This window comes from Vulpes lagopus, chromosome 6 (genome assembly GCF_018345385.1).
Source record: "Vulpes lagopus strain Blue_001 chromosome 6, ASM1834538v1, whole genome shotgun sequence".
NCBI classification, from domain to species: domain Eukaryota; kingdom Metazoa; phylum Chordata; class Mammalia; order Carnivora; family Canidae; genus Vulpes; species Vulpes lagopus.
The window spans coordinates 129331451-129353538 of record NC_054829.1 but is presented as its reverse complement, the minus strand read 5'-3'; the positions used below and the strand labels follow the sequence as shown (position 1 = coordinate 129353538).

Genomic DNA, 22088 nt, shown 5'->3' with positions numbered 1-22088 from the left:
CAACTAGTATCTTTTCCCTAGTTTAGCGATTTTCAGCCAACTGAGGCTGACCTGGTGTAAGAGGAACTTTGTGGCTAAAATATACACTACAGGATGGAAATAACCAAGATTCTCTTCCAGGAGGTTGGGAGCACGTTGCTGTCATGCCTAATGTCACCTAGAATGCGTCAAGAGGTGCAGCCATCTCTCGTCTTTGTCAACAAAGCCTGCCATCCCGAAGGTGGATGGGCTTTAAGGGGCATTCGATCCTCCTTCACTGGGTATCTGAAAGCAATTCTGGAGAGTCTAAACTTCTTCATGACTGCTTACCCATAGCTTTGTAACATTTTAGAAGACCGAGAAAGTTCCCTCGAATCACCACGAGATGACAACTGACAGACACTTATCAGTATTTGTCCTCTAATTTGCTTCCACACATAGCAAATGATAGGAGAGAGGTTTGGGGTTTTTTTGTTTTTGTTTTTGGTATTTTCTTTGCAGGGCTACCAGATAAGGACATTTGGAATTGCTGGAGCTAATTAAAAGTGCAAAGGAAAGATTTATTTCCTATTTTGTACTTTCTGAAAACGAGTTTGAAAAACAGAGCAGTGTACACTAAGGAGAAATCAAAAGCCCAATACTATGAAGCAGGTACGTGTAATTTCTCAGGGAGGGGCTGACCAGCTGTACTTGAAGTGGTGTTTGTTAAGGATGACCCCACTAGGGAAAACGAGTCATTCTCCACGAAAGAATTCCCGACTACGTAAAGACGTACACACAGAAACACAGGCTTTATGAGCATATATGGATTTGCAACCTGTTCAACGTACTTCTGTAAGGCAGTCCTGAAGCTCTTTTGACAATGGTTAAGTCTATGCACACGCATTGTCAGAAATCAAAGAAAAATCCTTAAATTTAGGTTTTTATTTTGTGAAGCATTAGGGGAAAAAATGCCCTCTACCTTCAGGTAATCAAGTCCATGGCCCTCAGGGATTTTGGGGGTAGACTTATCAAATCCACAAAGGAAGTTCTCCCAGAACTCCTGGAATTAGATTACCTTTGAATTCTCACCCCACCTTTGAATAGTCACTAATTCCTTTCTTTGCTCTTTTGGTGTTTGCAGAGGGGTTCGCTAAAGCCTGAATTGATAGAATTATTGGCTCAGATTGTTAGAGATCTAGGCCAGATGGCTATGGATTTCTAAAGTCCCAGTTGCTTGTGGTAGTCTTACCAGTTTGCCTATGGGGTTTGGGGATCAGCAATTTGAAAGGGCTACAACCTTGTAGCACAGTGTTCATCAGCGTGACCCAGCGCTAAATACATTCATTATGGGCATTTCTATTCTGCACAATTTGCCACACAGCGCTGGTTTCTGGAGGGGGAAAAAAGACAATGGCTTATAAAATGCCTTTGAATGCCTAAAAAGAAGGAGAGTTCACGCTGCGACTCCTCTGCTTTCTTTCTTGGGAGGAACCTTCTTAGTGACTTTAGCTGAGCTCTGCTGAGAGTAAGCAAAGTGGAAAAATCAGAAAATTACCTTTTTTTATATGTTTCTGGGGGGCAAAAGAGAGAGTGGGAGAAAATAAATGGGAAAAAGTGACAGCGAGATTATGTGAAACAGCAAATCTGCAAGTGGATGAAGACAGCTGAGGAATAATGCAAGAGGCGCGCACACACACAGACACACACACACACACACACACACACACACAGGCAGCGGTAGAGCCGTGATGATAAACTTAAAAGGAATTGCAGAGAAGAAGGAACATCATAAATAATCATATTTTCAAATAAGAATACCGTATCAGTTTCGGTGACCTGGATAGAGCACCAGCCTCCCATGGTATTTCCTAGCATTTTGATGCACACAAAATGCAATTTTCAGCTCAGGCATTTTTATGCTTCAATGTAAACAAGCTTTGGGTTCTTAAAATACATATCCGAGGAGCGCTTTCATAAATAATACATACATCATACAAATTTGACTTGTAAACGATTGAGTCCCTGTCCCCCCAGTATTCATCATGAGGACTCACCATGTGCAGACAATGCCTTTTGGTAGGAACTGGCAGGCTAAAGCATGAAATGTCTTTTACTCAAGGTAAATGGGTGTTTTTGTTTGTTTGTTTGTTTTTTGTTTTTTTTTTTTGTTTTTTTGAGGTCCAAGGCAAAGAGATATCAGAGCCAGTTTTGCCCCAACTCCGGGAAGAAGTGCATGTTCTATGGGAGGAACTACCTTGGTAATTAGTTTCAAATCCTAAGGTGTTCCCTTAAATCTCGCTCATTAAGGGAAATCAAGAGTGGAAAATAGGCCTTTTCTTCTCCTCAAAGAGTAAAGATGAAAGGAACCCAGGACGTGAAACCTCCTTACTTGTTCTGCTCATGAAAACCAGAGCCCCAAGAAACCTGCAGGCGCTCCGGGCGGGGGCCCCGAGCCTGCGCCGGGGGGGGGTGTGGGGGGTGGGGGGGGGCGCGGGGCCCCAGGAGCCCGGCCAGTCCCTCCCCTACCGGAGGCCCCGGGGGCATCTCAAGCCAAGCCCGCGGGCGGACCCGGAGGAGCCTGCGGAAGAGAAAGGGCCTTGAGGAAACCGGCCCGACGTCCAACGCCAGAGAAATCAGGGCGACCCGAAGTTGATTTAAAGTTTCTCTTCTGCAATTTGTCGCCCCTTTGTCGCGGCGCGCTCGGAGACGGTGAACGCGGTGGACCGGACGCAGGGGGAGGGGCGGGGAGGGAGGGAGCAGGGGGGAGGGGGAGGAGCAGGGCAGGGGCGGCCCCCCAAGCCCCTCCCCACAGGCCCCGCTCCCCCCGCAGCCTCCCCCTGCCCTGCTCCCCGCTGCCCCGGGGCCCCGCTTCCCCTGCAGCTCCCCACTTGTTCCTCCCGCAGCCCCTCTCCCCCGGCCCTGCTCCCGGCTCCTTCCGCGCTCCCCCTGCAACTCCCTCCACCCCGGACCCTGCTCCCCGCTCCCCCGCGCTCCCCCTGCAGCTCCTCTGTGCCCCGGACCCTCGACCCCCGCTCCCCCTGCAGCTCCTCATTCCCCCGGACCCTGCTCCACCTCTCCCCCCACAGCCTCCCTCCTCCGGACCCTGCCCCCCTGCTCCCCCCGCAACTCCCCGCCCCCGGACCCTGCTCCTCCCTCCCTCCACAGCCTCCTTCTCCCAGACTCTGCTCCCGGCTCTCCCCGCATCTCCCCGCTCCCTCGGACCGGGCTCCCCGCTCCCCCGCGCTCCCCCTGCAGCTCCTCTCTGCCCCGGACCCTGCTCCCCCTGCAGCTCCCGTGTGTCCCGGACCCTCCTCCCCTGCTCCCCCTGCAGCTCCTCTCTGCCCGGGACCCTCCTCCCCTGCTCCCCCTGCAGCTCCTCATTCTCCCGGACCCTGCTCCACCTCTCCCCCCACAGCCTCCCTCCTCCGTACCCTACCCCCCTGCTCCCCCCGCAACTCCCCTCCCCCGGACCCTGCTCCCGCTGCCCCATAGCCCCCTCCCCCCGACCTGCTCCCCGCTCCCCCGCGCTCCCCGTGCAGCTCCTCCGTCCCGCGGACCCTGCTCCCCGCTCCCCCGCGCTCCCCGTGCAGCTCCTCCGTCCTCCGGACCCTCCTCCCCCGCTCCCCCTGCAGCTCCTCATTCCCCCAGACCCTGCTCCGCCTCTCCCCCACAGCCTCCCTCCTCCGTGCCCTGCCCCCCTGCTCCCCCCGCAACTCCCCTCCCCCAGACCGGGCTCCCGCTCCCCGTCGCTCCCCCTGCAGCTCCTCCTCTCCTCCGGACCCTGCTCCCCGCTCCCCCGCGCTCCCCGTGCAGCTCCTCCGTCCCCGGACCTGCTCCCCGCTCCCGGGCCCCGCCCCTCCCGTCCCCTCCCCGCCCCCGCGCCCGGCCTGGGGCCGCCGGGACCCGGGCCCCGCTGATTGGCTGGCGGCGATTCCGCACTCGCCGGGCAGCGGAGCTTTGTGTGAGTTGGAGAGAAGTTGTGCGGCTCGGAGCGGAGCGCGGAGCTGGGAGCGCGGAGTCGGGGCCGCGGGCTGGTCCGCAGCGGGGCGGGGAGGAGGGAGCCGGAGCCGCAGGGGCAGGGCCCGCCGGCCCGGCTACACCCGCGGGAGGGCGTCGCGGTGCGTATGCGGCTCGGGGGCGCGAGCCGGGGCGGGGGCCGTGCGGGAGGCGGCGGGGCGGGGAGCTGAGCGGGAGCCGAGCGCGCCGGCCCCCCCCCGTCCCCGTCCCCGTCCCCGTCCCCGTCCCCGTCCCCGTCCCCGTCCCCGCCGCCACCATGCGCTGCCGCCTGCTGTGCGCCCTGCTCGCCGCGTCGCTGGGCTGCGCCGTCCTGGGCCGCAACCTCCGGTACCGCATCTACGAGGAGCAGCGCGTGGGCTCGGTGGTCGCGCGGCTGTGGGAGGACGCGGCCGAGGCGCTGCGGGGGCTGCCCGGCGCGGCCGTGCGCTTCCGGGCCATGCAGCGGGGCAGCGCGCCCCTGCTGCGGGTGGACGAGGACACGGGCGAGGTCCGCGTGGGCGCGCCCATCGACCGCGAGCAGCTGTGCGCGCGGAACCTCAACTGCTGCATCGAGTTCGACGTGATCACGCTCCCCACGGAGCACCTGCAGCTGTTCCACATCGAGGTGGAGGTGCTGGACATCAACGACAACGCCCCGCAGTTCGCGCGGCCCGTCATCCCCGTGGAGATCTCGGAGAGCGCGGCCGTGGGGACGCGCATCCCGCTGGACGGCGCCTCGGACCCGGACGTGGGCGCCAACGCCCTGCACACCTACTCGCTCTCCGCCAACGACTTCTTCGCCATCGAGGTGCGCACCCGGACGGACGGGGCCAAGTACGCGGAGCTCATCGTGGTGCGCGAGCTGGACCGCGAGCTGCGCTCCAGCTACGAGCTGCTGCTCACGGCCTCCGACCTGGGGGTGCCCCCGAGGTCCGGCTCCTCCGTGCTCAAGATCAGCATCTCGGACTCCAACGACAACAGCCCGGCCTTCCCGCAGCCCTCGTACGTCATCCAGCTCCCCGAGGACGCCCCGGTGGGCACCCTGCTCCTGGACCTGAACGCCACCGACCCGGACGAGGGCGCCAACGGGAAGGTCGTCTACGCCTTCAGCAGCCACGTGCCCGCCAGAATCCTCGAGACCTTCAGGATCGACTCAGAAACGGGGCACCTGACTCTCTCCCGCCAAGTGGACTACGAAGTCACCAAATCCTACGAGGTGGACGTCCAGGCCCAAGACCTGGGCCCCAATTCCATCCCTGCGCACTGCAAGATCATCATCAAGGTGGTGGACGTCAACGACAACAGGCCCGACATCAACATCAACCTCATGTCCCCCGGAAAGGAGGAAATATCCTACGTCTTTGAAGGGGACCCCGTCGACACGTTCGTGGCCCTGGTCAGGGTCCAGGACAAGGACTCCGGGCCCAACGGGGAAATCGTGTGCAGGCTGCACGGCCACGGCCACTTTAGACTGCAGAAGACTTATGAGAACAACTACCTGATCCTCACCAACGCCACCCTGGACCGGGAGAAGAGGTCCGAGTACGGCCTGACCGTGGTCGCCGAGGACAAGGGGACGCCCAGCCTGTCCACGGTGAAGCACTTCACCGTTCAGATCAACGACATAAACGACAACCCACCCCGCTTCCAGAGGAGTCGGTACGAGTTTGCCATCTCGGAGAACAACTCGCCGGGGGCCTACATCACCACGGTCACAGCCACAGACCCCGACCTGGGAGAAAACGGGCAGGTGACCTACACCATCCTGGAGAGTTTCATCCTGGGAAGCTCCATAACCACCTACGTGACCATCGACCCATCCAACGGAGCCATCTACGCCCTCCGAATCTTCGATCACGAGGAGGTGAGTCAGATCCCTTTCGTGGTGGAAGCAAGAGACGGAGGAAGCCCGAAGCAACTGGCAAGCAACGCCACAGTCGTGCTCACCGTCGTCGATGAGAATGACAACGTCCCCGTGGTTATAGGGCCCGCGCTGCGCAACAACACGGCGGAAATCTCCATACCCAAGGGGGCCGAGAGTGGCTTCCACGTCACAAGGGTCAGGGCAATTGACAGAGACTCTGGGGTGAATGCTGAGCTCAGTTGCTCCATAGTGGCGGGCAACGAGGAGAACATCTTCCTCATTGACCCACGGTCATGCGACATCCACACCAACGTGAGCATGGAGTCGGCTCCCCGCACGGAGTGGGAGCTCGCCGTGGTCATCCAGGACAAGGGCAGTCCTCAGCTGCACACCAGAGTCCTCCTGAAGTGCGTGATCTTTGAGTACGCCGAGTCCGTGACCAGTACAGCAATGACCTCAGTAAGCCAGGCGCCTCTGGACGTCTCCATGATCATAATCATCTCCCTAGGAGCGATTTGTGCCGTGCTGTTGGTCATCATGGTGCTGTTTGCAACTCGGTGTAACCGAGAAAAGAAGGACACTAGATCCTACAACTGCAGGGTAGCGGAATCCACTTACCAGCACCACCCGAAGAGGCCATCCAGGCAGATTCACAAAGGGGACATTACGCTGGTGCCCACCATGAGTGGCACTCTGCCCATCAGGTCTCATCACAGGTCATCTCCGTCTTCGTCTCCAACCTTGGAAAGAGGGCAGATGGGCAGCCGGCCAGAGTCACCACAGTCACCAGTCCCTCAACAGTTTGGTGACCATCTCGTCCAACCACGTGCCAGAGAATTTCTCCCTAGAGCTCACCCATGCCACTCCGGCTGTTGAGGTAAGATCGTACTCTGCATCCCTTCACCGGCCCAGTCGGCCCTTAGGGTTCCCGAGCTGCCTTACGGGTGGGCCATGTTTCCATTGAGAAGTAGACAGCAGCTCTTAACAACATTCAAATCACATTGGACACACGTTGCGTGGTGTGTACGCAGCAGGTATGCAAACCTCAGCCTGCTCTTTGGTTTTCCTTAAAGAATTTGCTTGCGTGGGTTTATGGGTTTATGTCTACTACTGAAAAATAAATGTGACTGTCTAATTAGAATTACCCTTACTTCCCAGATTAAGGTACTGGGGGCCAAGTATAAAGGGACTTGTTTTATTTGCATAGTTGTGGTTCCTTCCTGACCAAAAAAAAAAAATGAAAAGAAAAAACAAAAAAACCAAACCAAAATAAAACCACAAGGAGAAAAAAAAAAAACAAAAACAAAAAACTGAGGCCTCCAGAATGCCATCTGAATGCATGTCACATTTGTTCGACTTTTGTGATTTTCCTGGCATGATTTCAGCTGCGTGTGTTCGAGTTGTTGTATTTTGTGACATTTCCCAGATATTGTGATAGCAGGTCACTTTAATCTGACCTAGAAGATAAAGGAAAACAAGCTGTTGTTTAGCAAGGAGTTCTCTTAAAAAGCCAGTGTATGAGGTCATTGAAAGCTCTGGGGGGGGGGGGGGGGGGGGGTGTTCAGTTCCACGTGGTGGCTGCCTGCATAGGTCCGCCACCTTCCAGCGAGTGCAGCCCTTTAACACACAGGTGACGTTCAGTTAAGGATGAACTAGTGAACAACTGTTTTTTCCCTTGCTTGCAGCTTTTGAGTATTGGGGCGGGGGGGAGGGGGTTGTTTCCAAGAAATCAGTTCTTGTCTGTTTGGTTTCCAGCAGGTCTCCCAGCTTCTCTCAATGCTCCACCAGGGGCAATATCAGCCAAGGCCAAGTTTTCGAGGCAACAAATATTCCAGGAGCTATAGGTAGGAATGACCTTTCTGTTCATTGCCTGTTGAGTCTCCAGTAACGAGAATGCAGAAGAGTAAAACCCAAGCTTTCTCTGATTCATCTTTCTAGATACGCCCTCCAAGACATGGACAAATTTAGCTTGAAAGACAGTGGCCGTGGTGACAGTGAAGCAGGAGACAGTGATTATGATTTGGGGCGAGATTCACCAATCGACAGGCTGCTGGGTGAAGGATTCAGTGACCTGTTTCTTACTGATGGAAGAATTCCGGCAGGTAAGAGGGTGGCGGGGGTGCTAGGTCCTTATTGCCAGACCTGCTACACCCACGAAGTGAAAGGTTTCTCCCACGCTTGTATTTTTCTTTGTCCTTTGCCCTGAAGGATCTGTCGTGTGTACACTGCTAACAATGAACAGGACCTGGAACACTTCAGCATCTTTTTTTTTCTTTTTTTTTTTTTTCTTTTTAAGATTTTATTTATTTATTCATGAGAGACAGGCCAAGGGAGAGGCAGGCTCCATGCGGGGAGCCTGATGCGGGACTCGATCCCAGAACCTCGGGTCACACCCTGAGCTGAAGGCAGCGCTCAACCGCGGAGCCCCCCGGGCTGCCCCAAAATCTTTTCCTTAAAATTCATATTAAGCCGTTGGTAGAGAAGGAGCAGCCATCAGGGCTTAGCAGAACGAGAAGAAAGGAGTGGGGGGAGGAGGCTAGAAAAAGCCACAGCGCTTCTTTCCTCTTCCTGCCCCCTCCATCCAGGCCTGCCACAGGACAGTCTTGGGCAACTCTTTATGAAATTACTGGGTGGTGGTTGTTATTCAAACAGCCTGTTTTGGTGCCTGGTGGTGAACTGGACTATAATTTGGAGGACACACGTTTCCTGTGATGGGAACCAACTCACAGAATCAGAGATTAAAATACGCTAGGAAATGGTACCACCTCGATCACCAAAAATAGGACAAAGAATGCATCTTGGTGGGTGGTGAGCACAGAATATTTTTTGCCACCTTTCATTTTCTATCTCCACTGTAGTGGAAGAAGAACAAGAGTTTAAGAGGGGAGTTTAGAGGTACATAAGCCAGGTGGAGGTGACCCTAGGAAGTTGTGAGCCACGTTTTCCTTAGAGCACCCCCCTTCCCCCAAGTTGTGCAATAGAAACTCTGAACCAACTGGGTAGATCCTGACTACCTCATGGGAGCAACCCTGTTGCCAGAGTTGGGGAAATTAAATCGACTCTTAGGGGCACATCTGTGTTGCTTTGGCTACTTAACGTTTCTTTCTTTTTTTTTTAAAGAGATTTTATTTATTCATGAGAGACACAGAGAGACAGAGAGAGAGGCAGAGACACAGGCAGAGGGAGAAGCAGGCCCCACAGGGAGCCCAATATGGGACTTGATCCCGGGACTCCAGGACCATGCAGGCGCTAAACCGCTGAGCCACCCAGGGATCCCCTACCTAACGTTTCTAAAGTCCACAGAATGTTGATAAAATGACTGCCATTTGATAAATGCAAGAAAGGCAGAACAAAACAATTACCCATCTGTGTTCCATCAAACGTCTATTTTCTAAATATGGATAAGAAAGGGAGTTTAGGAAAGAGTAGTGAAGGAGCTTCAGAGAGCCACGGAAATGCAGGTGAAAGCACTGCCAAGAAAGTTCTAGTGCTGATGGTGATAGTTGCCGCCCATAATAACTCCCTTTGTCCCAGCACTTCCCTAGGGTCCATGAGGACTTGGGTACCTGCATTGTCTCCCAACACTTCAACAGACGTAGGAATCAGGAGTGGGGTGGTACCATTCGCTTTGATGTGGATGGAACTGGAGGGTATTATGCTGAGTGAACTAAGTCAGTTGGAGAAGGACAGACATTATATGGTCTCATTCATTTGGGGAATATAAAAAAATTTGACAGGGAGTAAAGGGGAAAGGAGAAAAAATGAGTGGGAATATCAGAAAGGGAGACAGAACATGAGAGACTCCTAACTCTGGGAAACGAACTAGGGGTGGTGGAAGGGGAGGAGGGCGGGGGGTGGGGGTGACTGGGTGACGGCCACTGAGGGGGGCACTTGATGGGATGAGCCCTGGGTGTTATTCTATATGTTGGCAAATTGAACACCAATAAAAAATAAATTTACAAAAAAAAAAAAAAAAGGGGAGTGGGGTGGTAGGAAACGTAGTGTTCTCCTCCTCCTCCTCCTCCTCCTCCTCCTCCTCCTTCTTCCTCTTCTTCTGCTTCTGCTTCTTTTAGGTTTGAAAACTGAAGCTCATAAAGGTCAAAACATGTAAACATGTGTTCCCAAATCAGGCAGTTTGTGTGTGGTAGAGGCGAGATTTGGACCAATCCTCATACTCTTGAACACTGTGGCTCAGTGGTTTGGCACCTGCCTTTGCCCGGCATCATCCTGGAGACCCACGATCGAGTCCCATGTCGGGCTCCCTGCATGGAGCCTGCTTCTCCCTCTGCTTGTGTCTCTGCCTCTTTCTCTGTGTCTCGCATGAATAAATAAACAAAATCTTAAAAAAAAAACAAACACCGACCTATTAAGAGTAATATGAAGCAACAGGTTTTTTTTTTTTTAAATAAATAAATGTAGTAATGTGTTTGTTCCTAAATTCTTAATTGAGTCCCACTACTTAATTGAGCCTATGAAGTGATTGCAGGCTGCTGATTCCATTATGTCACCACAGTACTAGGTCCTGCATCTCTGGCAGGATGGATGCATGGGAAGGGCTTCTAACAGCATCAAGGGCTCCAAGGTACATGAGAACCAATATTTGCACAGCAGCGTCTTTGTTTGTTTCCTTGTTTTATCCATAGACTTCCTATTTAAGGGAAGAAATAAATCTCTGGACAATCTAGTGGACTATATCCAGCCTCAAAGCTTGCTCAAAGAGAGCCAGTTTTATTATTTAAACCAATGAAATGAAAGAACCAGCTGGCTGAATTTCTATGACTCAGTGATGCTTGATGGGACTCGATTTTGAATATTGATCTCTAATTTTGAATCAGGTGATAGATATCCCAAATCACATTATTTCAGTAACACAGAAAAGTAGCATAATGGGCATGACATCCGTGTTTTATTATAGAACTTATATGTTAAACTGAATGGTGTCTATTCACTGAGATTTTAATTTATTGGCATAGTTAAAAGGAAAGTAACTGTCCCTAGTTCGATAACCTTTCCATTTGGGGGCCTGTATGATGCCTAGAATCCTATTTATTTATTTATTTATTTGTTTATTTATATTTACTTATTATTTATTTACTTATTTATTTGCTTATTTATTTGCTTATTTATTTACTTTTAAAGGTTTTATTTACTTATTCATGAGAGACACAGGAGGGGCAGAGATACACACAGGCAGAGGGAGAAGCAAAGTCCCTGTGGGGAGCCTGGTGCGGGACTCGATCCCAGGACCCCAGGATTTCACCCTGAGCCGAAGGCAGACAGACAGACACTCAACCACTGAGCCACCCAGGTGTCCCCTAAAATCCTTTTTAATTCTGAAGCTGTGTAATTCTAACAGCTCACCCACCTGGTTTCGAAAAAAAGCAAGACTTCTCTTTCCCTCTTTCAGAGCTACCAACACCAGACATGTTGACGGCAGTAGAGTTATCCAACCCTTGCATTAAAAAAGTAATAAAATAAAAATAAGTGTTAATAAAGTCATTGAGGCAACAATAGGTAGATGTAAAGTCTAGGGTAACAGTCTTACGTGGCGAGTGGCTTTAAATTAACTTCTTAGAAGTGAACGTTTCTTTTCAAAGTTAGAGGTTCACTTTTATGGTATCAGTAATAACACCACTTTTTTTTTAATTTTTTTTTTTTTTAAGATAGTCACAGAGAGAGAAAGAGAGAGAAGCAGAGACATAGGCAGAGGGAGAAGCAGGCTCCATGCACCGGGAGCCCGACGTGGGATTCGATCCCGGGTCTCCAGGATCGCGCCCTGGGCCAAAGGCAGGCGCCAAACCACTGCGCCACCCAGGGATCCCAATAACACCACTTAAAATATAGATAGTCCTTTAAAAAACTCCATAGTTACGCAATCTTAATCTAGGCGTGTAGTGGGAGAGCTATATTGCTGGTATACGGTGTTGTTTTATAGTAGACACATTTCTTTCTTCCTAGCTGCCTGCCTCCACGTGGGGAAGGCGTTCTGGTGGCATAGAGCACCGGGATATTACCAGTGATTTATAAAATATTTTAAACCTTATTCATGTTCTGGCTAGTATGGGAAAAAATGTGCATATTGAGTATCTATACAGAGATAATCATCCTTTAATTATGACCATCATTCTGATGATACTTCAACCATTTTCTGGCTTGCTGTTCATTCTGGCAGCTTTGGCCAGCACATTAGGGCATAAAACTTGTGCTTTGTAAACTTATATTCCCAGGAAATAGCCCAACTCCAAAAAGAAAAAAAAAAAAAGTAAGTCCACATCTGAATGCCATTAACAGAAATCAGTGCAGTGTTCGAGAGCATGTATATTTTTAGGACTTGAGTGTCTTATTCCAACTATTTTTCCTGCATTAAACTGTGATCAAATATAGATTATGTTTCGTTGCATTGCCTGCCAGCAAGGTCATTTCTGGTCATTCATTCTATTAATTCCCACAGAAACATCCTTCATTCTGAGCAGCGAGACCAGCAAGCATTTTTGTCTGTTAGCTCATGTTTGTCAACATACTTTCTTCCTTACTCATTCAGCTTTGAACCCCAGGGCCACGCATGCTCCTGCGACATTTCCATCCTCCCAGTCTATCAGCTGCGCCAGCATGATTTATCAAGGCTTCAGATTTTGTGTCTTGAGCTACTCCTTTATTGGGCTCATTCCGCTTTTCATTAATCTGCCATCTGCAATTACTTAACGCCAACATTTCTCTTTAATTCCGTGTTCTGTCCATCGTCATGGCCTGTATCCCCGTTGTGGCCTCTCTTCCACGGCCACTTTACTGTACCAGCGCACAGCCTGATAGTCACTCTCTAGCACCTCCTCCCTTTGTCAAATATTTCTCTTAGGCAGCTTGCATAACTTTCTCAGGACATTTTAATTTACATTTTTGGGGTTTGAAATCAGTAATTGACTTCTGTTGCCCAGCAACGCCTAATAAAACGACTTCCCTTGACATTCCAAGGCCCATAAAATCCTGTCCTAGCTTATTGACGCTCCTCCGTTCCAACTTTTCTTGTGTCTTTTGCAATAGGCAGAGCCGTGTCTTCACCAGTCCTTTGCTCATGGGGCCTTTCTTCTTGAAGAAAGCTGTTTTCTCTTCACTATGTCTGAGTCCCCTTCCTCTCTCAAAAGTTGTTTCAGGTGTCTCTTAACTACAGCAGCTTCCACTTGCCCTCTTAGTGTTTCTTTCCTTGACATGCCTTCAGCATCACGTAGCCTGGCACACTAGCTGGGGGCTTAGGGCTGCCTTTGTTACCCTTGACTCAGAACTGGATCCCAAACCATTTGAGGACAGGGGGAGCGATCATCTCCCTTTACATATGGCAGCCTCTGAATACGCAACCCATCGTTTACTTGAGGACAAATGGCCTGCAAGAAATTAGGCACAGATATGTGTGTGTGTGTGTGTGTGTGTGTGTGTGTGTGTATATATATATATATATGTATTTTTTTTTTACTTTTTCTCCTTATGTCAGGTCCTACCTAGAAGGTATTGTACAGTCACAAAATTGACAGTCATATGATGGGAAGGAAGAGCTCTCTGCTTCCTCACCCCAGCCCCTTCCCAGAGGAAATTTAACCCCCTGGCAGCTTTCAAGAGGAGACACAAAGACTAGCCATGTGCACCACTTGCCAATAAGCTCCAACTTACTGGATGCGGTATGAGGCGTCTGGGGCACTGAATTATATATATGCGCTGAGAATGTTTTTAAATAGTTGAGTCTCCAGGGGAAAGGTGGAAAATCTCAATGAGACAGCAATGCCCTACTCTGTGCCCCTGCCCCCCTCCCATCTCTATTACTTTCCCCAAACTTCGCTCCATCGGCTTTTCTTCATCAGTGTTTCCTACTTCATGGATTTAAAGAACTTGAATGTTAATTTGCCGTTGTATAATTAAAGCTCCACTTACGTCTTGCAGAGTTGTGAAATAGCATGCCCTGGTCTAAAAAAATTCTTGTAACCAAATTACTTGTGAACCTGAACTTCCATTGTAGTCATCCAGATTGTATTTTTGGTTATATGTTGATTACGTTCAGGTCTTTCGAAAGTTGAACATACGCAGGATCCTTAGAAGCCTGTGTGATTTTTCCTCTTTCCCCACTCTTTGTCATTAAATATTGAGAGAAAAACAAAGCCAATCAAATAATCAATCCAACAATTAAGTCCTTCCCACAGAGTTAAAGGCCGGAAAACAACTGAAAGGTGTCATCAGATCTGTTTCCCTTCCCTCTAACAGGATGTGTGTAAGACAAGATAGACAGATCTCCTTTCCATTTTCAGAGACCAAGGGAATTAGGGAAAAAAAAAATTCATTACCACTTGGAGAATTATTTCGCTGCTGAGAAAAACCTCATTGCTAATTAAGGCATTGCAGTTACTTTCAACTCCTTTTGGTTTTGTCCACATTAAATGATGAGCAATAGTTAGTAAATATTTCCAGGCAGTAATAATGCATGAAGTCAGTGCATCTAAACCTGCTTTTGTTCTTAAATCATCCACCCTTATTTAAGCTTAGCCCTTCTTTTTTTTTTCTTTTTTAAGCTTAGCCCTTCTTCACAGCAAAAGTACACAAGGATTCTCGGGGTTTGCCCTTTGTTGTACCCACAGCACTCACGCCCTCTCTGCATTTTCCCTGCTTTCTTTGTATTTTTAGCTTTTCTACCAGTCTAACATTCTGCTCTCATTTTTGTTCCTCAGATTAACCTCTTCTCTATAAGAACTGAGATCCAGAGTTGGTGAGGTTTAAAACTGGGCCATCTCCAAAGAGTGATGAAGAGCAGTGACTTCCATCCCTTTCAACATAGTCCTTCCTTTTTTTTTTTTTTTTTTTTTTTTTTTAGAGAGGGAAGGAAGGGTGCATGGTAGAGGGAAAGAGAGTGAGAATCTTAAGCTGGCCTTGGAGCCTGATGTGGGGCTGTGGGGCTTGACCTCACAACCCTGAGATCATGACCTGAGCTGAAATCAAGAGTTGGACACTTAACAGACTGAGCCACCCAGGTGCCCTATTTCTCTTTTTCTGAGAGACAACTTTTACTCTTCACTTTCCTTCTTTTGTATATAAATCTTTAAAATTTTATTTGATTACCTAAGAACTACCCTCTTAACACTTTTTAAATTGTACAATCCAGTATTGTTAACTACAAGCCCAATGTTGTCTAGCAGATCTCCAGAACTTGCTCCTCTTGCTTAACCAAAACTTGATGCCCGTTGATTAGCAGTGCCCCATTGCCTCAACTTCCCACACGCACACACCTCCTGGGAACCACCATTCCACTCTTGGATTTTACACGAGTTTGTTCATTTTAGATAGATACCTTCTATACATAGAGTCACATAGAGTGTTTATCCCGTGACTGGCTTATTTCGCTGGGTATAATGTCACATATGGCAGACCCTTCTTCCTATTTTAAGGCTGAGTAGTATTCCATTGTATGCGTCTACTACATTGTCTCTATCCATTTATCAATGGTGGACATTCAGGTTGGTTGTTTTTTTGTTTTTTGTTTTTGTTTTTTTTTTTTTTTTTTTTTTTTTTTTTTTTACACATCTTGGTTACTGTGAATAGTACTGCAGTGAACAGGGAAGTGCTAATGTCTCTTTGAGATCCTGATTTCAGTTCTTTTGGTTAAATACCCAGAAGTGGGATCGCTGGGTAATATGGTGGTTATAGTTTTAATTTTTTGAGGAACTTCCAAATTGTTTTCCGTAGTGGCTGCACCATTTTGTGTTCTTAGCAACAGTGTACAAGTATTCTAATTTCTTTACGTCTTTGTCAACACTTGTTACTATTTTTTTTATAACAGCCATCCTGACAGATTTGAAATGCAATCTCAAGTGGTTTTGATTTACATTTCCCTGATGATTAGAAAATGTATAGTGACTGATTATTCTATGCAGACACTTTACCTGGTGCTGGGGATACAGCAATAAACACAATGGACTACTTGCTTCCCCTGACAAAGGATTTGACATTGTTCAAGAATCATCCTTTTCCACGATCATTTGGGAAGAAGAGAAATCTTTCCTAAGCAGCTAGATCTAGAGAATTAGCTGAGTAGATAAGTATGCTTGGTATCGATCCAGTTTTTCTTCAAATATAAGATAGTTTGCATTTTCTGCATCCTGTCACTTGCTCTAAAACAAAATCGTGATACCAAAGAGACCTAATTGTCACTGAAAGATATGGGTGATTTGTGGAGTATTTTTTACATTTTTTGCCTTCCCTCATTGTTATGTACTTTAGTTATTATATTTGGCAAATTTAGAGATTTTTCTCCTCTTTTATTTCCTGTTTTTCTAGTATCATCTATCATTTTCTATGAGTATGGCCACTCACATTCCAGTGAGGCTTTATAACAACTGGAAGAACTAACCAATGGATTTTTTTTTTTATATATTCTTCAGCTTTTGATGACTTTTCCATCTATTTGCATTTCAGACCTCTAAAAGAGGACTTCTTAACAGACTAACTACGGATACCTGGTAGTTGGGGATAATTTGCACCTGCTATATTAAGTAACAAATCAGTAAATAATCCAGAATTCGTTTGAGAGAGATTAATAAGGAGAACAACCTGATAGCTTATTATATTCCCATATGCCTCCATTAAAAGTAAAGTTGGTCGGATAGACCTCAATATCTAGAAAGCTACGCATAGGTATTACTCAAAAAATTATCTGGTGGTGTTCTAAAATTGTGGATTTCACCTTACAGCCCTGGTTTTTTTAGAATTTATGTTCAGCAAATATTGCATCACCCATACCTTTGCTCTTTTTCAGTCATCCTTATGTGTAAGTTATAAATCCACTTTCTCATTACTTGAGGAGCAGATATCTTATCCCTGAGAAGTGTGTGAGTCATAACCCTCCTTTCCTTATTTGGTAAAAAGGGTGGGGAGGGGGGACAGTCCATAAAACCGATATACAAATGAAACCCAGAAGTGCAGTCCATTTAGTGTGTAGCGTAACAGGCCAGTGTCCTGGTAGTAGTTTAAAAGTGTCTCGTTCTGGTTTTTTTTGAGAAGTATAATGACATTTGCTGTATCATTTTGAGTCATGTTGGGTCTGATAACGAATCCCCATTTGCTTTCCCTGGTGTAGCGATGAGGCTTTGCACGGAGGAGTGCAGGGTCCTGGGACACTCTGACCAGTGTTGGATGCCACCGCTGCCCTCGCCGTCCTCAGACTATAGGAGTAACATGTTCATTCCGGGGGAGGACTTCCCAGCACAGCCCCAGCAGCAGCAGCCGCACCCGAGTCTGGAGGAGGACACCCCGCCTGCAGATTCTGGTGAGAAGAAGAAGAGTTTTTCCACCTTTGGGAAGGACTCCCCAAACGAGGAGGACTCCGGGGACACCAGCACATCCTCTCTGCTCTCAGAGATGAGCAGTGTGTTCCAGCGCCTCTTGCCCCCTTCCCTGGACACCTATCCCGAGGGTGGCGAGGTGGACCGGTCCAACTCTCTGGAACGTCGGAAGGGACCCCTGCCAGCCAAGACGGTGGGTTACCCCCAAGGTGTGGCCGCCTGGGCGGCCAGTACCCATTTCCAAAATCCCACCAACAGCTCTGGTCCCCCCCTTGGGACCCACTCCAGCGTGCAGCCTTCTTCGAAGTGGCTGCCGGCCATGGAGGAGATCCCCGAGAATTATGAAGAAGATGACTTTGACAATGTGCTCAATCATCTCAACGATGGGAAGCACGAACTCATGGATGCCAGCGAGCTGGTGGCTGAGATTAACAAACTGCTCCAGGACGTCCGCCAGAGCTAGGAGATGATGCTGGCCATGCATTTTTGTTTCCATATCTGTGGAAATAGGGGACAGAGAAAGCCCCTGAAAGAACTGGCATTGCCAAATAATTGCATTTATCATAAATGTGTCTGTGTATATTGAATATGAAATACTGTATTTTCGTATGTACACAATGCAAGTGTGATTATTTTAATCTGTATTTTAAAAATACATTTGTACCTTATATTTATGTGTAATTTAACAGACAAATTTTATTTTTTTACTCCCATGAGAAACATGTCTTTCCTAATCACGTAGAAACTAGCCACTGTTCAAATGTGATCATGCCAGTCAACCACAAAGTGTAAGGGCACTGTGTAGATCAGTGACGTTGGGGAAGACGTTGCCATGCTGTCGGAACAACCCCGCTAAAACGTTATACGGTCCTTAGTTTCGTTAAGTGATCCAGTTTCTTTTCTCGATACTTAAAAAAAAAAAAAATGAAATGAAGCATCAGTTCAACTATTTTATTATTGCCATTATTTTTACTGCTCTCTGCTAGTCCTGATTGCAGCAAAGTCGGAGCAGGAAGTGAAATTTCATTTTGGGACTGGGAAATCTCTTTCACAGACAATGGTGAAAATAGGGCTGGAGTCCATGCCTCCTAACCCCCGGGGCCCTACTGTTGTGGAGCATCACGCTGGCCTGTCCTTGAGCATATTTCTCCTGAAGTATTATTGTCTGTTTGTAATCATGGTAGACAATGGATTGCACCCCATCCTCGTAACAGTAGAGATGCTCCAAGGAAATGGAATCTGTCCTTCGACTGGGTAACAGCGAAAAGTACTCGTGGACCAAGACTGTTGTGTCCGTGTCCCTCCTAGGGTAGTAAATATAATTGATTTATTCTGAAGCTCTTCTATTTGATTCTCCCCCTCTCCTCTCACAATACTTGAACATTTTTATCTTCTGCAATGTTTTTTGCTATAACTATTCACTTTTAGCTTTTGTCTCAGTGCATGACCTCATATTTTTGCTTTTATTTTTAGTATAAGGACATTTATAAAATTATGATTTTGTTATTGCAGTTCTGTTGTATTTGTTGTGTGACAGACGACAAATTCTTTAATTATTGTGCTGTTATCGCTCTGTGTGGAATGCCTTGGTAAAGGAGATCGTTATTATGACTGTTCTCATTTATGACCAAGCTTCTAGTAACGTTATTTCTATGAATACACTATCTTGATTGTACTCTCCAGAAAATTTTGCTGTCAATGAAAATAAAAGGAAAATTAAAAGTAAAGCTAAAGAACTGTCCATAAATCAGAGTCCCTTTTCCTTCATAGATGTTCAAAAGCTTTGCGTGAAGCATATTCTTCATGAGAGGATAATTCCGTGTTGAGTTTTGAACGATAAAGAGGGAACACTCAGCTGGCTTGGCAAACAAGAAAAACACAATGGAAAAAAAAATGACTTTGAGACCTGTAATGGGAATGAAAGAAACCTACCATATTCCCAGTAGATTAAAGAATTTAAATGCATTTGAAGTAGAAAGAAAAAAAAAAGGAATAATCAAATAGTAACTGCTTGAACATTTTTCAAATTAAAAAAAAAAATCCCTTCTCAGAACATTTTGTATTAAGTTGGTTCCAAAAAATGTGCCTTACAGTGTTTCCAAGTGGTGAAAACATTATCCTCCTTGGTTCACTGGTAGGGAATTGAAATACAAAGAAAGTTAAAGAGCCTAAAAGAGGCTAAACTCAGATATTTTAAATCTCAAATGAGCACCACATCAAACAGATGTGTATGTCTTCCGAAAGGCACATTTTCCTTTGTAGGAGGGATTGGAGTTCCAAGGGAAATTTCCGTTTATTTTTCAGTAGATTACACACATAAATGCTAGCCACATTTCAAAACACTTTTTTTTTTTTCAAATTCACTTCTTTTCAATACATATTATCATTAAAAGAAAATTTCTTCACTGTTCTTACTTTAAAGCACCACTGGTAATTAGGAAGCAAAGCTGGGAATCGATGTTTAAATAATGTGAAGTAAATGAAATGTAATATTATATTAAACACAACCTTTGTGAATTGTCTGTATAGTAAACATTCCATCTTTCAGACTCCTTGTTCCCTTTGGCTCCATTTGAATGCTTTAAATGGTCTTCAGTGATAATACATTTTTTTTGAAGATTTTATTTATGTATTTGAGAGAATGAGACAGAGCACAAGCAGGAGGAGGGGTAGAAGAGGGAGGGGGTGATGCAGAGAGAGAGGGAGAAGCTGGCAACCAGAGGAGCAGGGAGCCTGACACTGGGCTGGATCCCAGGACCCAGAGATCATGACCTGAGCCAGTCAGACGCTTGACCAAGTGAGCCACCCAGGCATCCCAGTGGAAATCTTCTCTTAATGGGATTATCTTCCAAAAATGTAAACTCAACACTGAATCTGTTGCTTAATAAGTCTTCCTTTTACATGTTTATTTATAGGATGATTGGAATTGGCTTTCCTCAAATTCTTACAGGTTATTAACAGTGTTATTCATTTATAATTTCTTTCTTCCTTGGTGTTTAGCAGATGAGACTTATAAGTGTATTAATCATTTAAACTCTTTCTCCTCCTGTCATACAGCTGCCAAATTTACCGCTTACCAATAGATAACCGTTCAGGCAAAAAAAAAAAAAATGGTTAAATTACTCTTACTGGAGTCACTGAAGAAGTCTCATTTGTGAAAATCATCTCAGCATCCTTGCTTCATTCTTTTGGTACCAGCTGATGTCAGAAAATATTCAAAACTGAGCTTGAACCATTGACACATGACAATTCAAACATTGTGACTCTATTTAAAAATCAGTTGTGTGGGTGAAAAAGGTATTGCCTGACATAGCAACTTTCATCCCTGCATGAACTCCTAGAACTGGTCCAACCACAGTTCAGGTAATTTGCCAAACTACTGAAAAGGTTTCGATGTTCCCGTCGAATATATCATGAATGCGTCATCACAGTATCAAAGACTGGGGATGCGCTGAACTCTGAAAAGCAATAAATATTGCTATATACATGTAAATTCAAACCGTACAAAAGTCTTAAAGATTTATGTTGAGTTTTAAAAAGAATAAAAACAGTACAGGCATTTTAAAAGACCCAGAGTATTGACTTCCTTAATTGCGAGTTAAGCTATCTTACGTAAAAAAAAAAAAAAAAAAAAAAAAAAAGCTGTTTTATATATTGTGGAAGTATGAGTCGCCTTACTGAGTGTCATCATTTTTAATGTATTAGGATGTCTCTAACTGTGAAGGCTAGAAATAATTTTATGTGGACACATAAAGTTTTAATTTGATGGATTAAGCTATCTGAACCATTGAAGATGCCTGCCATTCAGTTTAGTGCCCAGGACGAACAATAAGTCAGTTTCTGAAATAAGTAAATAATAAATACCTGAACTAGTACATTGCAGTTGAAAACCCTTTAGTGCCCAAGTTGTGCTTCAGTCTTCATCTGTGTAACCAGAGTCATAGTCAAGTGTATACAATCTGTGTACCAGAAATAATAGGGCACCGGATACACTCTAGACCTATATATATGTGTATACACAGAATAGGTAAACACTGTATGACAGATCTGAAAACGATAGAGTATGTGTCTCTCTTATTCATATTTTTATTACACGCTAACTTATACAACCTATGGAACTGTTAGAAGAAGTTTATGAGGGGCTGGCGTTGCAAAAATTGCTACCAAAATTTACATACTTCTTGACTTTTAAAATTGCAATAACATCCTACTCTGGCACTTTAAAATAATAGTTTTCTATTTCCTTTTATGACTTCTGCAAGTTGCTCCTCATTCTTGTTTGCTTTTTCAGATTTTATCTTTTCAATTTATTTATTTTATGGTACGCTCTTCCTTGATAATTTACCCTACTGTCCGCATTTTATAGCGATCTCCAAATTTTCGCATGTATATGGCTCTTTATATAACCACTTAGATTTTATCAATTTTTTCAACATCTTTTCTTTGTTGTTAATACAGTAGAGATCATATTTTTAAGATATGAAACTAATATCTATTCATTCTCAGTAAACCTTGCTCCTCCAATTCACTGCTTTAATGGAAGGATAAACTTATACAGCTAAGAATGAAGGGGTCATTTCTGCTGTTCTGTTTTAAATTAAGTGTTTTTGAGTGCCTAGGGAGATATTAGTGTATAAAACTTAATTTATTAAGGGAGGAAATTTTGGTCTAAATATAAAACACTTCTCCTTACGTATTAAGGATTGGGCTAGGAAAGGTAAGCTTGGAGTCTTAGTACAAGCCAAAGTTAAGTGCAAGGAAATAAGTATGAAAGTAAGAAAGACCCATTAGCCACAGAAAAGAAAGACAAATCGAGCAATTGTTGAGATCATCGAGCCCTAAAGGTGAATAATAAATGGAGAAAGGCAAAATCTCAGATGTTAGTATCTTCTTTATTCTCACTTCCCCTGATCTTTAGATGAACCTGTAGAACAAAGCACTGCTTTGGGGGAAGA

The 22088-nt window shown here is 46.2% G+C and overlaps 1 protein-coding gene across 1 annotated transcript; it reads left to right on the top strand.

The window, feature by feature from the left end:
- The first annotated feature begins 3754 nt into the window (after window positions 1-3754).
- On the top strand, window positions 3755-18880 carry PCDH18 (protocadherin 18). Its single transcript, XM_041759707.1, is given in 5 exon segments — window positions 3755-6589; window positions 6591-6698; window positions 7577-7665; window positions 7760-7923; window positions 16929-18880. Coding segments are annotated over 5 exon segments (3384 nt in total). The 5' UTR covers window positions 3755-4234; the 3' UTR covers window positions 17597-18880.
- Window positions 18881-22088: the final 3208 nt, after the last annotated feature.